We start from the raw sequence: 26932 nt of genomic DNA, 5'->3' as shown, positions 1-26932 counted from the left end.
CCATTGCAGGGGCCTCACACCCTACTATATGCTTGCTGAGCTGAGCTGGTTTTGTGCTTTGATCGGCAGTCAGAAGTCATGACGCCTGGTGATAACCACAAGACATTCATGTACAGTCGGGCGTGGTCATATAAATAAATGTATGAATAAGACATGTCCATTTATGGCAATGCTGGGCTTTCATGTCAAACATGAGTAATACTCTATTTGGGCCTCCGTGACACGGTTATTCGATATGAAGATGTGTCGGGCAGTGCTTCTCAAAAGGGGGTAGTACTACCCCTAGGAGTAATTTTGGGCACTCCTAGGGGTTCTCAAAATTTAAATTTGTCCCCCTTTTTTATATTTACAGTATACATTGGTTATGAACAATTTATCTCACATTCATGAAATCAGTTAAATCTGGAAGCTGACATGCTAATATTTTATATTTTATATGCCATATATTTTCAATACAAGCAAATGCCAATAAGTCAGCCACCCGCCAATAAAAACAAGTTGCCCGCTAACTCACTGCCTCATTTTCTGACCTGGCCTGAGTGAGTTTTGAATATTAAAGCGATTTTTTTTGTTTTTTGTTGAATGAAATAAAATAAATGAGTGGAAAAAAAGCTAAAACAGAAGCACCAAAACTTCATCAGTATCAGGAAGAATGTCTTGTGCTGTTGAAGGTCATACTCAGCTGAAAGAATATTGTAGAGGGTGCACACTAGTAAAGAATGTTTGAACACCACTGGGTTATGGTATCCATAACAACAAGCATTATCAATTCCCCAAGCAAAGTAGGTGGCTGTGAACAAGGAAGTACGACACGTTATGACCTATCCATGCTTTTATATCCATGTGTGTGCGTTCACTCATTGGCTTCTATTGACAGATCCAAGATCAGTGCTTCATGCACTGATCTGGGGGTTTTCAACACTGGCTACAAACATGTATAAATAATATCACTGATCTTTATCGCCATCAGTCATTACAACTATTCATGGTTGCTTCAAGCTAATTTTTGCCTTATTCTATAAAAACCTGAATAGTAAAGACATTTTTACATATTTCCAGTCTTTCTGACTAAATGTATTATTTTGTACATAAACAATGTTGTGAAATTATTTTTAATAAACTGAATATTTGATGAATTACACCCGTGTTGTGCTACCACACCTAGTCAGAGAAAACACAAGTCAACTAAGGCTGCCCAAAATGATTAATAATATAACTAAATGTTATGTGTGCAGTCCCTTCCTTATGGAAGATCCATCCTTTTTTTTACAGTGTGTGTCTCACACACACACACACACACACACACACACACACACACACACACACACACACACACACACACACACACACACACACACACACACTTGTTCAAGGACACTTTGAGGTGCAGCCAGGAGGAACAGTGGATGGTGACTTTCCATTTCCCAGACAGTTGCTACTACGACCTTCTGATGATGTGCGTCACATCATACCTTACAAAATGTTAAGAAAAAAAAACGAAACAAATGTTGAATGGTAAGGCTAAATGCAGATAACGTCACATTCAATACAGCTCCAGCATCTACACTCCGTTTCCTAGACAACTTAATCTAGACTCGCTGACTCTCGTGGAGAGTCATTATCATTGGACCACACCGAGTCACCGTAACGCTATTTACAGACTCCAGGATTGTCATTGTTGTCTGTCAGGGGTGAAACCATGGGAAAAGGTCAATGCCCTGCCGTTAGTGGAGAGCATTTAGCCTGGAGACAGGACAACTTTCTCAGCCAGTCTGTGTAACTCCTCTGTGAGGTGGTTAACTGACTGCCGTTGCCGCTGACAATACGACAGTCATGGAGGCTGTGAATGAAGCCGTTCTCAGCAGTAAAAAAAAAGGAAAAACATAATATTAGATAACCAGGTCCGCTCCTTCCCAGTTCTCTACTAATGACTCAGACAGATAGACAGGCTGACAGACAGACAGACTGATGTGCAGGCAGAGAGGCTGACAGACAGACAGACCGACCGACCGACCGACAGACAGACACACTGACAGACAGGGACAGTCAGACAGTTCAACTTCATGGCAAGGCCAGTTGATTTGTATAGCATATTTCAATCACAAAGCAATTCAAATTCAAGATGCTTTTCTATATGGTATAGGTATAAAAAGACATTCAGAAGAAAGAAAAGGCATTCAAAAGCATACAAATTCGGAAATAAAAAGTAATATGGTACGCTTAAAAATGAAACGGGTGTAAGCTGAATTATAATAAAATGCATTCGACATTCATTTTTGCCATAAGCCTTAGATCCTATGGAAGTGTTGTTCCATGTGTGACATAATATCGACATGCTACCACGTCATGTTGTTCTATTTGAACTCTGTGTGCAGTTACTGTATTAATCGATACTATGACTCATTGGTAGCCATCAGTCATAGAATTTAGAATTGGTGCCATGTATACTATTTTCTTAGTTCTAGTTAATCACCTTTATTTATATACCACATAGAGTTGACCCAAAATGCATTGCAATGTTGTTGTCTGACCAAACAAACTACAAAAACATAATAATAATAATTCATAAAAGTAAGACTAAAGGGTAAAATACAGCAAAATACATACAACTCTAGCAGCTGTATTCTGAATGAGCTGTTAGATGTCTGATAGCCGTTTTGTGGAGACCTGAGAGAAGACCATGACATTAGTTTTAAGATGATTATGAACTTGATATGGCCATTCAACTCTGAATCCATACCTACACCATGATTCCTGGCTTGGCCTTTAGGCTTCAAATACAGGGAGTCAAGGTGAGCACTACGTCACTCAACACTCTGCTCTCTGTGTGTGTGTGTGTGTGTGTGTGTGTGTGTGTGGTCTTTCAATGTGTGTTTGTAAATGTTCTGTTTGGCTAGCTGGGATACCACAGATCAACAGAATTATCTGAGACCCATAGAATTGGGCCATGTGTCTAATATCTCTCTCTCTCTAAAACACACACACACACACACACACACACACACACACACACACACACACACACACACACACACACACACACACACACACACACACACACACACACACACACACACACACACACACACACACACACACACACACACACACACACACACACACACACACACACACACACACACACACACACAAAGGACAGAGATCAGGGGGTGGGGTGAGGGTGACTTTCAGTGTTATTCTCTCTGGCCAGCCTCATTAGGTGCATATTCCACATTCTATCTCAGACTGACTACAGCCACTCAGAGAGACCAGTCCTTCTACTAAAGCTGATCTGGGATGTGTCAAATTCACCACACGGGTGTCAGGAATTTCATACTTTGCTTCCAAAACAGCCAAGCAGCACGGGGGCCGCACTGAGGATCCAGTGGGATCCAGACAACCTGTTCCGAGTGCCCAGACACCAACAATCTTCCTCGCTCACTGGCATCTTCTCCTTTTTCTCTTTTTTTGTTTTTGCGCCTCTCTAAAAGTCAGTGATGTAAAATCGGCCTTCAGTCTCTCTCTCTCTCTCTCTCTCTCTCTCTCACCCTCTCTTGCTCTCTCTCATTCTCTCTCTGCTGGCCAAAGCCTCGGATGTCAAGGATGTCAACATTCGTCCATCAGCGAGTGTCACAGAGTTTTGGGGGATTCGTGAGTGCTGGTTCCGACTGTGGGAATGCCTGAGAAGAAGAAGTGACGCGCCTGCATGGTGGTTGCATCTTACCGGATCACAGGATTATGTTGGTTGCCACGGTCGTGGCCGTGCTGATTTGTTTTATGGTGCAAAGCTTAGGAGCCCCGACCCCTGGCAAAGCATGCTGGGAGCGTGTGCCGTCGGATGCTGGCAGAAACAGCAGCTGTGTGGGTGAGTATATAGACTATAGCTTAAATACAGTAAGTCTAACTGTACAGAGATGTTCAGTACGGTGTACAGGAGACATCCTCGGTCATTAAGTGTTAGTACAGTGTGTAATGCTGGCACTCTGCAACGGGCTGTTGTTTACTGCCAAATCTAAACTTTGGGGGGCGGCAGTGGCTCAGGAGTAGAGCGGCTGTCTGCGGTTCGATCCCAGGCTCCTGCTGGCTTTGTGTGGAAGTGTCCTTGAGCAAGACACTTAACACATAATTGCATCCATTGAGCAGGTTGGTGCCTTGCGTGGTTGCCTCCACTGTCGGTCGTGTGAATGAATGTACCTAAAGATGATTACTTTAGCTGTAAGGACAGCAAGGGACCATATAGTGATGTCTTGAATATTGTCCCTGTACCATGTCAGCCTGTTTATCTACACTTTCTACAGTATGCATGTCCACCAAGACAGGTTTGTTTGTAGGGACAGTCAGTCCTTTATGATTGATTTCTTGACTATAACATTTCAATACAGCCGGAATCGAAGGAAGTAATACAACTTTTAACATTTGCTTCCCCTTTTACTTTATATTATAAAGTATCAAAGTATGACTTCCAATTAAAGCAAGTCACTGCATCTTCAGTGAAAAAGTAATGTACTTACTGTAATTACTAAGCACTTAACTGGTTTAATAGCTAACTTCACCAATACTTGACAAAACAATAGGCAGCATTACATTGTCATATACTGGGAACAGTATCTATTTACATATAAATGATAGCTCACTATTAATATTTGAATATTGTCTATATATATTGTCTACTATATCACCAGGGGTCATAATATTCCATTATGACTCCTAATGATGACATATTGTTCATGAACTACACAGTCAATTACATATAACTGCTAACTTAATTTCCTACACGATTCAATTAATCAATAAGGATTTCTATACAGAGGAGCAAATCTGAGAAAATGCTATCATTTTAATGACAATAAAATGACAGTATGCATTCCTATATGGTGGTTTAGTAATGGACACCTCAACGTGAAACAAAACAACAGTTTTTCCACTCTATCTGCATTATCATAGTGACACCCTAGTGTCGACTGCTAGGCTTTGGTTGGTCAAACAAAAAAAGAAATTCTCACACAAAAGGAAAACCTCTGTCACCCCTGAAAGAGTACACGGTTTTCCATGCATCACACTCCCCGCTTGGCTGACCAGACGGTGTGATGTACGCAAGGCCAAGCCGCCTGCTCCGTAGGGGTGTTGGTCAATGAGGATGACCACAGAGAGAGACACAGACAGACACAGACAGAGAGAGAGAGTTAGAGACAGTGGTGGAAAAAGTACTCAAATGTTTTACTTAAAGGAGTAGTTCACCCAAAAAATGACTTATTTTCTATCAATTGCACACCCCATGAAGCCTTGAATCCATGGATTTATTTGTGTTTTTGTGGCATTCCTAAGCCAATAATTTGATTCCTGTCTCCTACCGGCTAATGTATCCGGTAGGAGACACAAAGTAGATTATTTGTGTCTCCTACCGGAAATACACCCGGGCATCAAATTATTGGCTTAGGAATGCGACAAAAACCAAAATAAATCCATGAAGTCAAGGCTTCATGGGGTGTGCAATTGATAGAAAATAAGTAATTTTTTGGGTGAATACTGCAATGTAGAAATACTCTGTTACAAGCAAATGTCCGAAATTCTAAATTTACTTGAGCAAAAGTACAAAAGTATTGGTATCAAAATGTACTGAAAGTACCAAAAGTATAAAGTACTCATTATGCAAAAATATTTGAAAATAGCAGATCTACAAGCTCACGACGCGTCGCATCGCAACACGTTGTGAGCTTGTATATCGGCTATTTTCAAATAGCCAAAGTTTAAATAGGGCTGATGTGGTTAATTGGTTTTGTAATAATAATCTACATCTACAAAGTAACTAAAGTTTTCAAATAATTGCAGTGTAGTAAAAGTACACTATTTGCCTCAGATGTAGTGGAGAAGTAGTAAACGTACAGAAAATTGGAAATACTCCAGTAAAGTAAAAGTACCTCAAAATTGTACTTAAGTACAGTACTTGAGTACATGTACTTAGTTACTTTAAACCACTGGTTAAAGAGAAAACAAGAGGGGGAGGACCACCAGAAGAGGTTTAGAGTTGATCATGCCTAGAACCTTTGACCAGGTCACACTTTTCTTCTGCCAGGTGAACACACCAACAGTCAACCATAATATAAATCTGAACTGTTCTGTTCCAGCCTTCTGTAGACCCGAAAATATTTTGATTGCGGTCGGTAATCGGATAGTGATGCTTTGATTTGAAATCCTGAAATGATCTAGCCACAGCATTTTTTTATCCCTAATTGTTGTATTTAAATGGTTTGGGTCCAGAGGTATCATCGGTTCAAATCCCAGGATGAATCTGGTTCAGGAAGTGTTTAAGTACCTCCCTCAACAACACTTAACACTAACTGCTGTAATGGTCAGCGGTAAAATACTGTAGTTATACTGGTCAGACTTCAAGAGTTCAACAGCAGAACTCTGAGGTTGTACTGGGTACCTTGCAGTGGCCAACAGCAGAAGAATGTGGTTGCACTGGGCAGCTCTCAGTTGGACAACAGTAGGGGTTGTATTGGGCAGTTCAAGAATGGCGAGGCTTAAGACCAGGAGCACAGTCACAGAGCCCAGTGTGTGTTATCAGAATATACGTTTTAGGGGAGAAATAGGCCATGCAGTTGCTCAATATTGATAATTGTTTTGACATTTTAGACACACATTTAGAAACGGTTGTTAAAAATATTCGGGTGCATGAATACATTTCATATAAAAATGTCTAGATGACGAAGTTCGACCTGGGCTCATTTACTTTTCAAGCACTATGTACAGTTTCCAAGTAGATTCTAACTGTCCCACCCTATCGGTATACAACTTGGACTGCACTGAGTGGACAGTGCGGCCATAGGCCTTAGTATGGTTATTTTGTAGGATTATGCACAGAAAGTGTGTGCATAACTTTCCACAAGATAGCATATGAACCATTGTATGAGAATACGTTGAATATTGAGTCCTACTGAATATCAGCCAAGCCACTGGTATACCAATGGTATTTCTAATGTATGTGAGGCATGGCTAGTCTGCATGTTGTATTTCTTGGGGTATTTCACAGTAAACACAGTATTGTCCCCAATTTATCAGGGGTAAATCAGACCAGATAACCTTATAGGAAGCCAAACGGTATTCAAGATGGGGTCTCTCTGCGCTTGTCAATCAAAGATGAACCACAATACATGAACTTGTCATGAGCGGTCACAGCGGAGTCTCGACCCAAACTGCTCCCTGTTCTGTTTGTCTTGTCTGGCTCATTGTTGTATTGTTTTCATCATTCCAGAGCATCGGTGACCAGTAGCCATGGTGACACATGACAGTGTTTAGTCTAGCTACCATTAGTCTCAGACAGGCGCATGTTTGTTTTGAATCCATAGCTCAGCCTGAAGGGAGTGGTCACTGCAGCATATATACGATAATATGAATGTAAAGATGCAGCATGCGTTTCACAGGATACAGATAAACCTTGTGGGCACTGCAACATTAAATTGGCAGTTTTTTTCCCAAAAAAGAATGCGTATGCTTTGGAAAATGGTCGGAAATTATGTTAAGTATACATGATTCTAACATGCACAGTACATCATTATCAGACCTAAATTTACCCTTCAACTTCTTGTTTATCCCCCCATTTATCCCCCTTAAATGTAATAAAAAAATATTATATGTATTTGGTCCCTCATTTGTAAAATAAACGTAGATATAAAATTAAATATAAAATCAAATAAAATATCTACATTTATTTATTTAAATATATTTATTTAAATAAATAAAATAAATTCATATTTTACCGTTTCACACACTTGGCAACCAACTGGCACTTGCAATCATTCAATTTACAGAATTAGGACCAATTATTTGCCCCATTACTTAGTATTTTATGAATAGAAAGTTCTTGTATTGAAAACTGCATATAAACTTTATCCAAATTCTCTGTGCATAACACAAATGAAAGATGTACGGTACTGCAAACAGTGTCAAAGACATAAGAGCCATTCACAAAAAGTTTTTGACCAAGCGATGGGTTTTCTGTCCAAAAAGGTTATATGTTGATGATAAAATCCATGCCATGGTCTGAGTATCTTCATTCATATGTGAGGATTTTCACTGTGTGAAAGCAAAGCGCTTGGACCTTTGTGTTGCTAAGAGACGCGGCTGCCTTGAACTTCACCCTGTTACACCCATGAATAGATTGTGTGGAGAACGACATTGACTTATTGATTCTGCACAGTTAACCGTGCCATTAGCCCAGAGGGACACAAAGTGCGAAGCTGCAGCTATTGAGATGTTAAATGCTACCTCAGTTACAAAAAGCAACCCATCTTTTATTCAGCTGTTGGACTGAGAAATACACTGCATCAGTGTGCGCTCCAAGGTCACCAGCATCCACATGCCTCAAAAGCTCTCAGTCTTGGCTATTGCTTCAATTGCAATGGTCCAATTTGATGAGTTCTGACCCAAACTCATACGCGTACCATTTTCAAAAATACAAGCAGTTTTTGCTAAATGAATGCTTGCACAGAATGCAAACAAACTGTGATGCCTTTGTAAAGGACAGCGATTTAATTAACCTCTTGGGTGAGCAGGCTGGTATTTTGTTGAAATAGATTGTCCCATAATTTTAATTGTAAAAACTAATACACAAAAAGGTTTGATCCCAGCAAACAACCAGTGTGAGTCCATGAACCAAGTTGACTACCTAAAACGTATGTTTTGCAAAGCTCCAGAGCCTTACCTGATCTTTGGCCATGGTAAAGCCATCCATCGCATGGACCTGGATGGGAGGAACCAGAGGAGACTGGTGGCAGGGGTGGGGAGTTCCATTCTGCTGGACTTCCATTCCAGAGAGGAGAGAATCTACTGGGCTGACAGACACACTGGGGTCATCTACAAAGCATCAATGACAGGAACTCAGAGACAGGTGGTCACACATTCACCAAAGACATCAAAACAATCTAATGCCACTGGATGGTACCAGTTCAACTCTCCTCGGCTCCAGAACCTTCCATAACCAGAAGCTTTCCGGAGCCCATGTTTCAGTTCTGCATGTTTTTTTGTTGTCGTTTCTTTTGTTTACATTTTTCTTTTGTATAATTTACATTATAACCAGAACCACCACTGTAGATCTGCTAATTTCACAATTATAGAAACATTTACAAGGTTCTGAGTTCTGGGTTCCAAAACAACAAAACTATTTCTCATAACATTTTAGTTGAGGAAAAAGGCCATGCATTTGCTCAATATTGACTTATATCACATTTACAACTAGTTGTTTGTTAAGTTTGTTAATAGTATTTGGGAGCACTATAGGGGAGTCCATCATCATGACGCAATGAGGCAATGATGCCATTGACGATTCTCTCAGACCAATCAGTAGTGTTTTCATATTATCTTTGGTAGTGCCTCAGCTTGGAAGAGAGGTGATACCAAAAAAGGATCAGGTACTAGGTGCTACTTTAGCCCAACAGAAAACCAGTCTACAGTCGTACAGTCTAATGGAGTTGAGCTGGTACAATGCAGTGGAAAAGCGCCATAATCATTTAATGAAATAACAAATCATTGGCCACTGCCCTGCAACTTAAAATGTTATTGTATTGTTTATCCTACAATTAGAGATGGAAAGGAATTGGATTATTTGTCATGAACAAATCCATGGGAAAGTGGTGAAGGGTTTAAATAATCGAATGTTGCATTTTGAAAACATTTCACAGAAACTGTACTCCTCGGAGAAAGGGATCTCAGGCCTTGCGGTGGACTGGCTTTGGAACCGCATGTATTGGACCAGTGAGGAAAAGGGAACCATCAAGAGAATGGATACTGATGGGAAAAATGAGAAGACTTTTATAAGACATCTGACCCAGCCCAGTTGTATAGCTGTTGATCCCCATAACAGGTACGTCTTATCTGCAACTAACCCCAACCACTTTTACCAACCACTGGCGTCCCTATTTTGGGCATGTCATTATAGACAAAAACTTTGTGAGCTTGTAGATCAGCTATTTTTGCTATTTTTGAAATAGGGCTTAAGTGGTTATGGCTTCATTTAGACTTTCTTGCGTAACAATGGCACTTCTTTAGTTAAAAATACAGATGTTTTGTCAACCGTCTGTGTTGTCATTCTTGTTAGCATGTTGTTGAGAAGTTTTAACAGTTGACATGATGACGTAACATGACGCTACATTGCTGCTGTCTTGGTGAGACTTCTAGAAAAAGACTATTTTCAAATCTCAATGGAAATACATGACACATTTAGCACTACAATAAAAAGTGAAATGACTACAAAATGAACTCAAATAAAAATAAGACACTAAAATTCCACAATGCAGCTCCAACCAGCGTGGCTGGCACATAGGTGCAACACGACTTGACTGACTCTCACATACCAACAAGCTCTATTCAGAGACACAGCAGGGAGACATTTTGACCAGGCTACAAGATGCCAGCCATTTTACTGCTTTTTGGTTTAACAAAATAATGTCAAGTCTTGCCTTGATGCCGTGTAATAACTTTACAGCATGCATTTCAAATGCACTATGCATGGCATTGCATTGTAAAACAATGATTGTGGTTATTTAGTTGTTAGACCACCTTTATCCCACTGTAAAAAATAATGCTTGGTTTCGTCCATTATGGCCAAGCCCTACCTAATTCAAACAGTGTTGCAGGTTTGTGTTCTGGTTGTCTGCTGGGATGAACCCCAGCATCCAGAGGTCTAACACAGTGGGGAAGACAACAGTGACGACGCTATTAAAAATCCCAGAAGGACTGAGGGCTCTGTCCATCGACCGCACAGACAAGAGGCTGTTCTGGGTTCAGTTCAGCTCAGATGGAAAGAGCACCATTGGTTCTTGTGATTACGATGGGAATCTGATCAACCACATCGATCAGCCACTTCGGTGAGCAAATCACCCCACCCACATCTCCTATTCACTTCTATTTACATGTTTATTTATATTAACTTTAATAATCTGTCCATTCTCTTCTTAGCTCTTGTCCACTAGTTTAGATTTATTTAATATTTCACTGAAAATATGCCTGCCAATGACATCATTGATGGGGATTCCAAGCTAATAGAAACTACAGCCTGTGTCTTCCTGGAAAGTGTGCACACTGAAATAGAAGCCATTGTTCTTGCATTAATAAACAAATAGCCTCGATCTCCAGGCTTTTATTGCTTAGTTTTGCTAAAAAATAAAAGCCTGGCCCAACTATAGCCTGTACTGGGTATGAGGAAGTGTTTCATTTCCCAACCAACCAGAGTGCAGTGGGCGTCGCTCGTAATGTTGTGTTAACGGGGCGGGGGTTGACGGACAGATCGGTGAACCAATGGGATCAGGCGCCGTCTCTCGCCGGCTCTATACACACGCCCCTTTATACACGAAATCAGGAGGGTTGCAGCAGGCTAATAAACAAATAATAAATAAAAACTGTTTTAAATACTGTTTGAAATCTGCCTACCGATGAGACATAAACGGTGCCATCGTATAATGAGCATTATTGAAGACCATTTACATGTTATATTACATATATTGAAAATGGGTGAAGTGATCCTTTAAAATAAATCTTAAAGACACACCATTTTGGCATTGCTTCTACCTAGCTTTTTTTCTCCTTAATTTCTTATGTACAGTATATATATTTATCGTTATTATTGTTTGTTGTTTTAAAAAAAAAATATTTCAGTGAAGCAAATTGAGTTGCAATTACTGCATGACAAGTACTTGACTGATTGGATTCAGTATATCCTCGATGTCAGGCAGAACCAGCTCCATTTGAAAAAATATATATATATTACAAACCACCTAACTCCAACTTGTGGAGTTAGGTTGTTTGTCCCCCATTGATTAGAATGACGAAGTCAGAAGGAAAAAGATAATTAACTGTCAAAAACCTCCACTTGAGCTGTATTTGGGTAAAGTGACGATAATATAAGGACACATTCAAGTATCTGACAACGTATTAAGTCACCATAACGACTTTGATGAGGTAGTATTGTGTTGTTTGTTCTAAAAACATGTTTTTTTTTCCTGAAAAGTTAATATTTTGGACATAGCTGGTTTCTGTCCGACAGCAGAGATATGTTTTTACAGTATGTTTTCCTTGAAAAAGATTTCCTTCTATACCAAATTATTTATTAGCTTCTGTAACAGCACATTATGTTCCTTTGGGACCATTATAGCTGCATCTTATCTAATCTAATCTTATCTTATCATAGATCTCAGTCTTTGGGGCTGTCAGTCTTTCGGGACTATGTGTATTATACTGATATCACATCCCGTGCCATAAGACGAGTCAATAAGTACAATGGAGGAGAGCCAGTGAACGTCAACCCAAAGCGGATGAACAAACCCCCTGTTGACCTCACAGTGGTACATCCCTTCAGCCAGCCAATAGAAGAGGACTCCCAGCCAGCACTTTCAGGTTACAGTTTTATCTGAACTCTACAGTACTAACCATGGTAGAAGGCTGTTTTAACAAGATTATTAACAGCTATAAGGATAACACAAAAAAAGCCCTGTTTTCACTCAATTCATCAGTAAGACATACAGTACAATACATACATACAATACTCATCAGTAAATTCTAGCCTGCAACAACACCGCAGACAATTCTTTTTCAAACTGTATACAGGAGGGCTGCATGGTGGTTCAGGCATTTAGTGCACAGACCATACGGTATGCTGAATCAGTATCCTCCTGAATCAGTATCCTGGACCAGGGTTTGAATCCGACCACCATCCCGTCATAATATACATTCAGGTTATACCAGTTTTTTTTTTTTAATTGCTCACTGCTACAATGGCTGAATCTGTTCCTTATAGCCTCCCCACAACCAGTAAGCTTTTGTAGCTTCTGTCTTTATCCTAATTACACAATGTATTTACACAAGACTTAGGTATTTAGAACCAACAACCTAACTTAATCTTACTCATATAGGTTAATCAAATCATCAAGCTGTAGGTTTTGTATAACTTAACTTATATAGGGTATCAATATTTAAAAGCTCACAGACTTACCTATTTCCTATTTTTTTAATATAAATCGTTCATTAATCAAGACAAAAAGTTTGAAATAATCGTGATATTGATTTAAAGTAGTATCAACAGACCTATACAGTAGCACTGATAATGTATCTATGCAGGTTGTGATGAGAGGACTGAGGACTGCGTGAATGTCTGCTCGGGGCCACTGGAACAGGGGATCTGTCAATGCAGTGAAGGCTTTGCCCTCAATACGCAGGGAAACTACTGCGAAGGTAAGTAGCTATTAGATACGATACTCGTCATTTCAACCAACTAAACTCTATATACTTAGTTGACCGGCGTCCCCAGGGCTCTATACTCAGCCGATCTTCACGTTATCAGCCCATAAACTGGGCTCCAAATTAGCACAAAACATCCCATACATTGGGGCCAGTTGGGTCTATTTGGGTCTCATCAGCAGCACTTGACCCATCCCGTTTCCCTCTACACCAAATCTCTTCGGTGAAAATAGCAGATCTACAAGCTCAAGCTAAGAGCTTGTAGCTCTTCTATTTTCGCTGAATGTTCATCGCCAGAATAGGGATGATATGTGGTTAAGTGTTGTGCTAATTATTATATAGCAGATTGTGTGGATACACTATATTTTATCCACTTGGATGTTTGTTATGTATAATGTTGAAACATGACACGTGTTCCATAGATATAAATGAGTGTGCGCTGTGGAACCATGGCTGTTCTCTGGGCTGTGAGAATCTCCCAGGGTCCTACGTGTGTACCTGTCCCCAGGGATACGCTCTGCTTCCGGACAGGAAAACCTGCCAAGGTATGCTGCATAAAATATATACAGTATTAACAAGTGAAGCTCTGTTGGGTTATGCTGTTTCAACTTTAAACTGTAGTTTATTTTTTACCTCAGTATGTGTAGGACTGCAACTACCAATTATGTTATTAGCGATTATTCTTTCGATTAATCAAATAATACATTATTTTATATTTATTATTTTTTTATTTCTCAACAAATCAAATCCAAAAATGAAAAAGTGAATATTTTGTGGTGGAAGTTGGCTCTGGTTTTTGCTGTAGTGGTGATGAAAGGAAGGAGGTGTTTGTCCCTCAGACACCCTGACCTCTAAGGCCAATAAAGCGGGTCGGGTCAGACTAGGGACCGCAGACAGATATGAGCCGTCTGTTTTGACTTGGGACACATGGGTCAAACCACAGACTCTCTGCCCAAGAAATCCAGAGTATAAAATTAACCCTGAGAGAGTGTAATCTCTGGATTTTTCTGTGGGACAGTCCACAGGGTATGGGAGGGGGTCATTATTCAGAGGTTATGTAAGAGACCACAGGTAATACACAGCCACTTCACCCTGGCATTTACAACACAACTAGTCCATACCCGTGGGGGGATATGCGCACATGATCTGGCAACCTGGGAGCCAGCGAACACAAAAACGCTAATAAACAGCTGACATTTAGGGAAATCGGAAAAACGGGCTTCGCTGTTCCGTGCACATGGTAATGGTCAATGTGTGCAAATTCAGATCAGTTGCTGCAGCCACTGAGGAGAACCGGGCAGAAGAGATTTGGGCTCACCACCCTCACACTAGCCTGGTAAAGCCCCTCCCTCCGGAAAATCTCATTTCCATTTGATTTCAGGAAGGAGTCTGGCCTGAAGGCTTGTCTGGGCGTTTCTAGTCCGTTCTCCAAATGGACGAGCCTGTCAGCGTCGTCGCTCATAGTTCTGTGATTGACAGCGAAAGTTGGCCAATAAGGTGGCGAGTTCGAGTGAGCCCGAATGGAGCCGAGTGCAGCCTGAGTGCAGCCGACAAAACACGAACGGCAGCCATTGTTTTTTGTGCAATGTCTGTACTTTTTACTTTCGGTTTTAAAACGCTCTCAAACTTCTTTTTTGAGGCACGGAATTTACCGTTTGGATAGAATTTAGTTGTTTAACTTCATATATGTGGTCAATTAATAATGACAGAGCCTATTCAAAAATAAAAATTCAGAGAACCGGCAGGGGCGCATGTATCCGAATAAGGCAACCTATTTTGGGCATGGCCGTCTCAAAAGTCCCGTTGCGTCACATTAGTCTGGAGGTGGTAAAAATGCACTGCTGATTGGCTGAAGGGGAACAACGATCATTGGCTGAAGGGGTTGTCAGTCAACGGTATTACTCCCGCCCAACTCCAGCCCGCAGCCAAAGTGAATGAATGGGCGATCCTCACAGAGCTTTGTAGAATTGGACGGTGAGGAGTTCCGTTCCCTGTGATCTAGCTCAATTGGATACACAGTCAAATCCTCAGGGTTAATATAATCCAATTGTAACTCAGAGTGTACAAATGTAACCACATTTGTACTCTCAGGGATTAAATTAATTTATCCAATTGTAACTCAGAGTGTACAAATGTAACCACATTTGTACTCAGAGATTAGATTAACAAGGCATTAACACTATCAGGGTTGCTCCCTATCTACTTCCATGACTACTATTAGGGCTATAGACAAAATCAAATATCACAATAAAACAAAACAAAAGTTAAAGAATATAATAAGGCTTAAGTGATTCAAAACAGGAAAAGACAACACTACCAAATCACGATATCAATATTGATATATTGCCCAACCCTACCTCCTATATCCACCAATTAAGGTGATGTACATTATGTAGCAATTCTGTGGTATGTCTGTTGTGCTTCATACTGCTGCTCTGTTGTCCGTATCTACAACAACACATTCCTTCTATGTTGGAAACCGTATGCCAGTCTGTCATCTGCCACAAGCATACGCAGACTGACGTACATAAGGTGGAGTCAGAAAGAGCTGTAGCTTTAATGTAAACACACTGTTGACTGTGTGGATTTATTTTGTACCTTAAACAACTATCATAACATCTACATCGAGATACAGTAGAAGCCCAGGTTAAACACACTGCATTTTAATTTCTCCCTTTCTAATCTAACAGCCATTGTTGAGGAGACCCCCCCCCCAAACAGAAAAGGTCCAGTCCACAGGGACAATAGGATTACATGAGCAGGTGACATGTGTAATAGGGATTTATTTAGTCAGCCCATGGTCGGTAATCTGGTCTGCAGAGGGAAAGATAGGTGTTGCTGAGACAATAGGCCCAGATGACAATGACAACACTTCCTATACTTCCACAGTTGACACCATGGATGTTTACATTAGTTTATATTTTATTTTTAGGTTATGCCCATGTTATTGATGTACATAGTTGTCTGGGTAAAACTTTTTTATGAAGCCCATGTCTATAATGCAATATAATCTGCTTATAACACTCTAATTGTAGTTATAAATATTCTTAGTGCTTTATAACAATAAACATAGAACATTATAATTAAATTTATAATGGCTTACAGTATAAGGTCAAGTATAGATACGTCATAATTAATGGACACTCACAGCCATTTAGTTAGGTGTAATACATTATAATAATTTCAAAATGTTTTATAATGACAGTTATAATGCATTATAGTGTGATTATAAGACACTATAAGTGGTCATTAGGTGCTTTAAATAAGGTAATATAAAGTGTAGGCAGAAACATTTTGTTGTTCTTGCATAGATTAAATGCAATTCCTTTCACTTAATGTAAAGTACCCAATGACCACTCATAGTGACTTATAGTCAAATTATAATGCATTATAAAAGTAATTATAGCGCATTATTCATTTATTTTGTATTTATTTTGTATTTATTTATTGAGTGGCTGCACGTCTTAAATACTCGTCTTAAAAACCCTGACCCCGCACCCCAGCACCAACCACCATTGAGGGAAAAAAGGGGGAAATAGTATATAATTAAATAATAATAATAATAATAATAATAACAGAATATAATTAAAACTAAATTAATAAATTAACAAATAATAAATAATAATGATAATAAATTAATTATAGTGCATTATAACATTATAATGTACTACAACTATGATCCTTAACAAAAGAAAGTATGTGAGAGACCAGCAATTATGAGGTATTATGATACTTATAATTATTACTTTTAATATAATTATTGTTACCGTTGACCTACTGAATACCAGATAGCCTCTCTACCCTACCTACAGCCGCTCCATTATAATTAATTATTTTAGTAAAAAATGTTATTACAACAATTACTTTGATCTATTGAGTGATGCCATTAATCTGACTGTAATTAAGTCATTTGGGTTATCAGTAGGAGTAGAATTCCTCATCTCCACATCATTTTATTTTATAGCTATCATATTGGGTTACTAAATTCCTAAGTTTGTGACATCTTGTAGCTGAAACTATCTTACGTGGATTTTTTTTACAACATAACGCTGGCCCAGTCATTTACAGACTTAAATTTACATTTCACATATTAGACCTTTACACAAAGCTCTTACCCAGAGATTACAATACTGTAGTTTTGAACCAACATCCTCCCTCCCTCCCTACGTCTCTCTCTCTCCCTCTCTCTCAGTCAGTCAGATGACAATACATTATTTGACTGTATTGTCATCACACTTTCACCTTTTTGCTGGGGATTATAGCCCATTTCATAAAGGGATTGAACCGTACACAGCACAGGTTAAGACGCTTCCTGCCCGACCATCTGGCTTTATTGAAGTTACTACTGTACCTGGTCCAAACATAACCTGGGAAATATTCTACTAACATCACATCACACTCTGCTCAATACAGCAGTGCTTTACAGCACTGAGAAATGGAATATATTGAAAAAGTATTAACAACTGCAATATATTAGTTTATTTATATTATAATATAGATGTACTGTAGGCTACCCACTTGGCTACTTTGCAGCTGTTTCTCGGATAGCTTATGGCGTTTCCCAGGACGCCGGCTACAAACAGTACGTTCACTTATGTTGTAACGTTCAGGTCAGCGGTGTTGTCGTTTACAGCCTGAAAAGTGATGTGCTCCATCCACAGAGATACTACCATGTGAAGCCAACATGACCCAGTGTGGTCATGGATGTCTGTCTACAGACCAGGGTCCTGTCTGTGTGTGTCCAGAAGGGTCCAGGCTGCAGGAGGACGGACGGACCTGCACGGGTACGTACAAGCTACGTTTACAATGACGGGACAGTCAGGGGTTTGGTTGCAATGAGTGTCTTGCTCAAGGGCACTTCAGACAGGAGGTCTGCCGCAGAGCATATTGGAACTTGTGACTTTTATGTTGTGGCAATGACACTAACCACAGGTCCAAAGTCCAAACCGCCTTCACCAACAACTTTACTCAGAAGTAACTCAAAAACTCAAATACACACTTACTAATAGTAAAAGCGCTTAGACTAATTGTAGTAGAATAGTAGTTGAAAACGATTGCCTTTAGTCAACATCACAAGATGCTGTATAGAACTATGATGAGTCAGTAGCAGCATTACTGGTGTCAACCTCTTAACGACGCCCAACATTGAGTGAGTGTGTCAGAGAATGAGTGAGTGAGTAAACAGACACAGGTTGACACTGACTCAGTGTGACGAACTGAAGTGTGTTAATCATAAACAGAAGCTTGTGTGTGTGTGTGTGTGTGTGTGTGTGTGTGTGTGTGTGTGTGTGTGTGTGTGTGGGTGTGTGTGTGTGTGTGTGTGTGTGTGTGTGTGTGTGCGTGTGCGTGTGCATGTGATGTGCGTGTGGTGCGCGTGTGTGCACACATGTGTGCGTGCATATAAATCACGTGGTTTGTCTGTTGCAGGATGTTATTCTGCAGACAGGGGGGGCTGTAGTCAGCTGTGTGATATTGTGAGTCCCGGAGTGTGGGAGTGCAGCTGTCTGCCTGGATACCTGCTCAGCCAGGATGGGAAACACTGCACAGCCACTGGTGAGTCATAGTGACACAGACAGGCTTTGAAAGACAGTATACGTACGGATGTATGGACAGACCGGCCCACCCAATTTAAAATGTTCAGCTATAGAACAACATTTGATTTCCCAGATCACCAACACTATGAGCAAATGTCTGTTGTGTGCTGATAGATTGGTCATGTCTGCGCGCGCACGCGCACACACACACACACACACACACACACACACACACACACACACACACACACACACACACACACACACACACACACACACACACACACACACACACACACACACACACACACACACACACACACACACACACACACACACACACACAGTATGAACAGATACAAAGGCACATTAAAAACACAAATAGACAGACCGATATAAATCATGTATGTCTATAGCTACTGTACAAGTGCATTCTTGAACCACACATGCATAACTAGAGTAGTGTGTGCGTGTGCCCACCCAACTGTTCGTTCTGGGGGGCCATAAAAGATAATTGGCCAAGGGGCCATCCCTGGTGCTGGCCAATACACACAGGCACACATGCAATACACACAGGCACACATAAACACATACTGTATGCGACAACATACGCCAAATAATTTCTGTGACCATTTTGCTAACGTCCTCATTACATTACATTACAGTGTCCTCCATTACAGAGTCCTCCTTACATATATTCATATTGTGCAGGACCTCCTCCCTATCTGCTGGTAGCGAACCTGCAGGACATCAGAAAAGTTGACCTGGATGGCAGTGATCAAACGCTACTGGAGGAACCCAGAGGAACCATCATAGCTCTGGACTATGACCCAGTGCAACATAATGTAAGAAGAACTACTGCTACTTTTCTATTCTATCAGCTAGTTAACTGCATTCACCTGGTGTCCAGAACCTAAATGAGTTCCTGTTTTGACTAGAATTGAAACCAGCAGTATTTTGTGCCATGAGGAGGAGTTAAGAACCACAGCCCAAATGGAACTACATACTGTAGTTCAGTGTTTGGACATGAACAACTGCCACCTACTGGACAAAAATGGTTATTTAATTTCAGTCCTGTGTCCCATGGTTGTAGCTCTGACAGCTACCCAGATTACAGTTACCCATAACCCTAATTAAAACAAAAGTATGTATGATCTAATATCTACTTTGATATTAGCCTCACTAAGGCTTGTTGGTGTTTGTTTTGTATTTTCAGGTGTACTTTGCCAGTACAGTTCTGAAGACCATTGAGCGGTTTGATGTGAGTGGTGGGATCAGAGAGGTTCTGGTCTCTGAGGGTCTGGGTTCTCCAGAGGGTCTGGCCATCGACTGGGTGAACCGTAAGATGTACTGGACCGATATCAGGTGATTGTCAGTAACAAAAACGTGTGAAAATCTGAGATCTCGGCATGTGTATTCTTAACACCTTGGACTAGATACAGATATACATTCATATAAAATGTATATCTGATTAAAATGAGATAAACAAACAAAATTCTACTGTTTCAATAGGCTTCAATATGCTTGTTAAAGACATGTACAGTACATATAGAACTCTATACAAGGCATTTTACGTTCTCACAAAAGAGTGGTAGGATTCCGGTTTAAAAAATCTACACAGTTGACCTCGAGGTGTTTGAACAAAAACGTCTATCCATTCATAAAATGCCTCTATATAACCACGTGAGCCCTGTTCTATATTTTGTAGTATGGCTGTCACACAATGAAAATGGACAATCTACATGCCCAGATAAGAGCTTGTAGATCCCCTATTTTTGATATTTCTGCAGAAATGTGCCTATATTGGCATGCCCAAAATAGGGACGTCAGGTTGAAAATGCGGTTAACTCATCTAATCATCTATCCTGCAGCCGGTCAGCTGTGGACTGCAGTACGTTAGACGGACTGAACAGAGAAACCATCATTAGTGAAGGTCTGGACAAACCAAGAGGAATCGCAGTTCATCCTCAGGCAAAGTAAGACACAGTGCAGCGGCACTTCCTGTTCCGAATTTAACCCATTCAACCCGGGAACACATCTACAAATGTCTACTAAATCCTAACAGTTTTCTGAAAAACGTATATTGCTATATCAGTGGTTCTCAAACTTTTTCATGTCAAGGACCCCCAAAATGATATGTATTTGGCCGCAGACCCCCCAACCCCCCATCATTTTGTTCCATCCAGGGACCCCCAGAAGCAAAGATTTGAGTCAAAAATGTTCCCTTTAAAGGTTTCATGACATTCAGTTTTACCACACATTAAAAGTCTTTGTCATGGTCCTTCAAACGTGTATAAAAAGTTTTAACAAAAAATTCCACTCCATTGATCCATTGCAGGTGTTTTTCTCTCACATTTCTAAAGCCTTTTCAACTGCAATGAAAAAATAAATCTTTGCCTGCGGGTGTCGCTGGTGAGGGATTTTGCCTGTCAATCATCACCTCTGCTCCGCCCCCCCCAAAGGAAAGGATAGGGGAGGGGAGGGGCGAGGAGGAGAGTGGGCGGGATTAATGGGCTGTGACTTCACTGCCGAAGGGCCAAGCTCAGATTACTTTTCAGCCTAATTATTCAGAAAACCCCAGACCACAAAAAATCTTTTTGGGTGTAATTGACGTCATAAAACCCCCCAAAAAACATAAAAAATAAAAAAAAGTTAAAATGAATGTCATAGAACCTTTAAAAATATTATATACATTCAAATATTTTGAATAAGATTTGAAAACGATTTTTCAAAAATAGCAGATCTACAAGCTCATAGCGCGGCACTATGAGCTTGTATATCTGCTATTTTTGAATAGCCCAAAGTATAAAATAATGGTTATAGCCAAAATCTAAAATGACACAGATGCGTTTCCGGTCTTAATGGCTTGATAACTTTATGATTAACTGTACATTTAACAATATTTTCCTTGATCTTTGCTTTTTGAGGAAGTTGTTCTGGACGGACCAGGGTTCAAGGCCTGCGGTGGAGAGGTCATCTTTGGAAGGGACGGAACGTCAGGTCATCGCTAGCGGCAACCTGGTGACGCCGAGCGGTCTGACCATCGACTACACGGAGGACAGACTGTTCTGGTGCGACAGGAGGAGGGGGGTGGTGGAGACCTCCAGCCTGGACGGGGCAGACAGACGGGTCCTGACCGAGAACCAAGTAGGTGAGGCTGGTGTGGCGTTGCACACACAACAATGCACACAAACACCTCGTGATACAAGTACACGCACACACACATATATGCACGTCAGGGAGAGCTGAGTATTTAAGGGTCCCCAGTGGATGGGGAATTACTTTTCTGCATTCAGCCAGCAGATGGCTGCTCAGATGGCTCAGATGAGCGCACAGAGGGAGCTGTTAGGGGTTACGTTTCTTGCACAGGGACACTTTTTATACGTAGACTGGTCAAGCCGAGGGTCGAACAGCAACCGTCTGATTCCCAGGCAGCCTCTATAACCACTCATCTAGGGCTGCCCATAAGCTGCCTGGGACGCAGGGTACTGGCAGATACTGTAAATAACATTTTGTTTTGCTGTTTTTAGCTGATGTTTGTGATATGTGAATGACAATATTTATGGACACATTTTCTTGCTTGTAAAATGTTGATACAAATGCGAGAGACATGAGCTGCTAAGATTTTAGATTTTGTAATTTTGTCTTTAGAGTATCCCATTAATTTAGTCGTTATGCCAATTAACCCTCCCCACACATTTCTGTGTTGCCACTGCTATTGTACCCTACTGGCTAACCTGCCAGTGAGAAGCCCCCACTGGGAGGACGTAGTGCCCGCTGACAGGCACAGCCCCAGCCCGCAGGAACTGCTAGCGCGGTGACAAAGATTGCCCTCCCTGCCCGGCTTCCCTTCCACAAACGCGGCCAATGGTGTCTATACAGACGCATGGATAAGCTGGATGCACCGCCATGGATTTGAACCCCTAGACTCTGCAGTGGTGGACAGGTATCTGTACCACCTTAGTGTGAGCCAACTGTAGCGTCGTATTATGATTTGTAAACCACTGTTGTGTTGTGATTTTAGAATACTAGAGTTCGGTCCGCTATGCGGCCCTCACACCTACGTCGCACCACCGATACAACCGATATGTCCATATATGGATATCTCTGTATCTGTCAGTCCTTGTCCCTTTTATGGCTATATATGGAGATCACTGATGTCATCAGTATATGCTCATATATGGACATGCCCCTTTTGTGCCCATATATGGAGCTGACTGTTTTTTTTGCACCTGATGCCATGATGACACATTTAGGTTAGGACAACACACTCCACATTTTGGCGTAGCTGCATTGGGAACTCCTTATATGGTTATGGCGACATGAGCGTGACAACATGGTCCGCCCGCCGGCCGGCCGGCCCTCCCTTAGGCTAATTTCAATATAGGATATGCCAGTTCTTTGTTATAATGTGAAAACAGTAGGGAGCAGCTCTAACATCAGCAACTGAACAGTCAAAGATTGTTGGACAACCACTTCAGAGGCTCTATACATCTACGTATAATGACAGTATGATAAGGTTGGCAAGGAATATCACTTCAAACACTAGCCATGCTTTGTATGGAGAATATAGGTTGCTGCCTTCAGGAAGGAGATACAGTGGCCCTCATTTATCAACGCAGCTTATAAACCGGCGTATATTTTTCCATATATTCGGCCGTACACCAACGTCGAAGTCACATTTATCAACAAATCCTACACAGCTGATCCGAGCCTACATTTGGTCCCAGGCTTGATAAATGTCACGGCTGGAACCTAGCGTCATTTAAATAACACGCCCTTAAATATTCTCAAAACGCCCCGATTTTACGACATGAAGAAGGACCAGAATACGACCAAAGACATCAAAAGCCAATGAGAAAGAGTTTCCCCCGCCTGCCTCGCCACACACGCACACGCACACGCCCCCCCTCTCTCTCTCTCTCTCGCTGCACACACACACACACACACACACACACATACACACACACGCCCGCCCAGCTGTGTTTTTCATGTATTGTAATCCTTACCGTAGCGGTAGGCCTACAATCTTTGTCACGTAGGCTTGTAGCCTACATGAATGACATATTATGATACCAATCACATCGCCATGAATGGAATACGTTTGTATATTAATTTATTTAACCCATACCGAGCAGTGCACAAGCAGTCATGTAGGATATTCCCCGTGAGACGGCAGTGATTTCGGTCCGTCCCGTTAATAAGAGATTGGAGCGTCGGGTTTATATCCTTAACCCATCCAGGTTGTTCTTCAAAACTCTCTATGACATAACTCCATAACATAGGACAAGCTACTGTAAGTTTGTACACCTCACTGTCCATGAAAAGATCGTCGGCAGTCCCGACCGCGGGACTCCCGAGTCCCGACGCAAAAGCGCTCGTATATTTTGAAAATAGCAGATCTACAAGCTCACAACGCGTCGCGATGCGACCCGTTTTTGAGCTTGCAGATCTGCTATTTTAAAATAGCCAATGCAACTGAATGACTGTTAAAGCAGTTTGTTTAAATTACTTTATAAAATGTTATATTTTCACAGGGATTAATTATTAGTGTGTAGATATACATTTAGGAGTGGATTATGTGTCCAGATGCCTGTCAGACAGTCAGACAATGCTGCTCCGCAGGTCTAGAATGGAATAAACGGGCGCAGCCAACGTCAACAACTGGTCTCGACCAGACGTGAGATCTCAGCGTATGGTAGGATGAAGCCCACGTCAGGATATATTGATAAATGCCGAAAGGTGCGGTGATCTCGCCCTACGCCCATTATTTGGGCTGCACCGCGTTGATAAATGAGGGCCAGTGTTCCTACATACAATAAGGTCAAACTGAAGAGGTCCTTTGTCCATCAGACGACATTGAGGCTTAATCAGGAGTTGTAGGCTTGGGGTAGGCTGAGGGGCGGACATTGCTCTTGTCTTTGTATGTCTTTATGTATGTATTTTGTTTTGTTTTCTTGTGTCATGTCAAATGTGTGTACTGTTTATTGTTGCATACATGGCTGCTGGGTCGCAAGACAAATTTCAGTGTGAACTGACAATAAAGTATTATCGTATCATATCGTATGTTTGTACTTTGTAGTCATGGTAGATCCTCTGCACTTTTCCTTAATTTACTGCTTTCTACAGCCAGTATATGACAACTGTTAAAAACCTTGATAAAGCACACCAGGATAAAAACTAAATACAGTAAACATCAACAATAAAAGAATGCCCACTTGCACGGTACAGGATGAGATTTATTGAAGCAACGTTTTGGTCAGTGACGACCTTCCCGAAACGTTGCTTCTCATGTAGTTAATAACAGTTCTCCCTGGACTCACCTGGTAGGCACAGAGGCAGGTCCTCATGTATCAGCATTTTCAGTTGCTCTTCTCCTGATTGGTCCAGGGCAACCTTTCGACCTGGCAGTGTTTGAGGACAGGCTGTGGGTGTCCGACTTGGAGGGGAGACACTTGAGGAGCATCCACAAACGAACTGGGAAGAAACTGGAACGTATCCATGGCGACAAGGTTACACCGGCATCCATCGTAGTGGTGCATCCTCTTGCAAAACCGGGTATGGAAGACAGGACAGGTCACTCCTCCTTCTGTCTGTTTGTTATCAAAACACATTGAACACATATCAGAAACACATTTCTGATATTGCAGATATACCAGCTAATATAGTAATTCGATTCCCCAAGGTTTATCTTATTGTGCAATAAAACAAGTAAATATACTAATGACTGAGCCTCCGGGTGTCATGTTCCATGCTTACCTCCAGGGGGAGACGTTTGTTTCCACCAGAATGGAGGCTGCACCCACGTGTGTGAGAACAGGCTGGGATTGGCCCACTGCTCCTGTTTGTCACACTACGTCCAATCAGAAGACGGGAAAGGCTGCTTGCCGGTCGACAGGGCAACCAATGTAACAACAGGTGATAAATCAAAGCTCAGGATATTTCTGTTAAATTGAAAATGTTAAAGTGAGTCATGACCACAAACTGTAATGTATTTTATTTAGAATCTGGAGACAGTGAATCGGCTGACCCGATTTCCATCAACAACAAAACACTCAACGATGAGAGCACACCCCTGGTCATACCTGGGCCCTCAGATGAAGAGCAGGCTGTACACTCTGATGAAGGCAGCGAGCCTGCAGAGAAGATGGTTGCTGGTGAGCAGCTACAGCTGTGTCATCCTGGACAAAAAAACGGGCCAGACACGGAACAACTGCTATTTTAATTTAATCTAAAAGGATTATGGTTCTTGATTAAATGTAGTTCTTCTATTCATTTTGGTATCCTTGTACTCACTTATTATTGGTTGATTGTCACTGATATAGGATCTAACTATTGTACTCCTTACTATTGGTTGATTGCAATGTTACTGATGTCACATCTGATCCTTGTACTCCTTACTATTGGTGAGTGTAATGTTCTAGAAATCTACAGTATACTGTAAGTGTGTGACCAGCTAAAAGCCATAGGATGACCAGCTAAAAGCCCTGAAACATAAGTGTGAAATGTGAATGTGAAATTCTGAATTTGAATGTGTTGCTGTGTTTCAGACCAGGATTTGTGCTACTCACTGCGTTGTGGTGTGAACGCCCAGTGTCAGCAGGAGACAGGAGGCAGCCCCACCTGTCGGTGTCTGAAGGGCTACATAGGAGATGGAAAGCTGTGCGTGGGTCAGTATCACACTCTGTAGGGTCAGCTTGGTGATAAGACAACCATCCTGTAATGTAAAAGGCATTGGTCTGATCTCTACAACAGTCAGTGTACATCTGTTAGCAGCCGTGTTTCTTTGAGCAGGAGAGGGACACAGTGTAGGAGAGACATAATAGGAACGCTGAGAGGGACAGTGTAGGAGAGATGGCAGAGAAGCTCAGAGGGACAGTGTTGGAGAGACGGTAGGAAATCTGAGAGGGAGACGTTGTAGGAGAGATAATAGAAAAGCTGAGAGCGAGATAGTGTAGGAGATACAAACAGTAGGAAACCTGGGAAGGTGACAGTGTAGGAGAGACAAATAGTAGGAAAGCTTTGGGGGAGGGCAGTGTAGCAGAGAAAAATAGAAGGAAAGCAGAGTGGATACAGTGCAGGAGAGACAGACCTACAGTATAGTAGATACGCTGAGAGAGAGACAGTGTAAGAGACAGACCATAACAAAACAGAGGGAAATAGTGTAG

General features: G+C 41.3%; 1 protein-coding gene across 1 annotated transcript in view; it reads left to right on the top strand.

The window, feature by feature from the left end:
- Positions 1–3738: 3738 nt before the first annotated feature.
- Positions 3739–26932, top strand: part of egf (epidermal growth factor) — a gene marked incomplete at both ends in the record, with an annotated part of 28396 nt that continues 5202 nt past the window's right edge. The window contains 17 exons of the mRNA XM_080415494.1: positions 3739–3865; positions 8691–8890; positions 9681–9862; positions 10635–10865; positions 12185–12390; positions 13111–13224; positions 13653–13775; positions 17892–18014; positions 18658–18783; positions 19476–19609; positions 19981–20129; positions 20636–20740; positions 21692–21915; positions 25155–25322; positions 25530–25682; positions 25769–25921; positions 26315–26434. Coding sequence (XP_080271620.1) covers positions 3739–3865; positions 8691–8890; positions 9681–9862; positions 10635–10865; positions 12185–12390; positions 13111–13224; positions 13653–13775; positions 17892–18014; positions 18658–18783; positions 19476–19609; positions 19981–20129; positions 20636–20740; positions 21692–21915; positions 25155–25322; positions 25530–25682; positions 25769–25921; positions 26315–26434 — 2638 coding nt within the window. The remainder of the gene's footprint in view (positions 3866–8690; positions 8891–9680; positions 9863–10634; positions 10866–12184; positions 12391–13110; positions 13225–13652; positions 13776–17891; positions 18015–18657; positions 18784–19475; positions 19610–19980; positions 20130–20635; positions 20741–21691; positions 21916–25154; positions 25323–25529; positions 25683–25768; positions 25922–26314; positions 26435–26932) is intronic.

The sequence above is a fragment of the Gymnoscopelus braueri genome (genome assembly GCF_963280865.1).
Source record: "Gymnoscopelus braueri genome assembly, chromosome: 20".
Classification (NCBI taxonomy): Eukaryota; Metazoa; Chordata; class Actinopteri; order Myctophiformes; family Myctophidae; genus Gymnoscopelus; species Gymnoscopelus braueri.
This window is presented reverse-complemented; position numbering and strand designations above follow the sequence as displayed.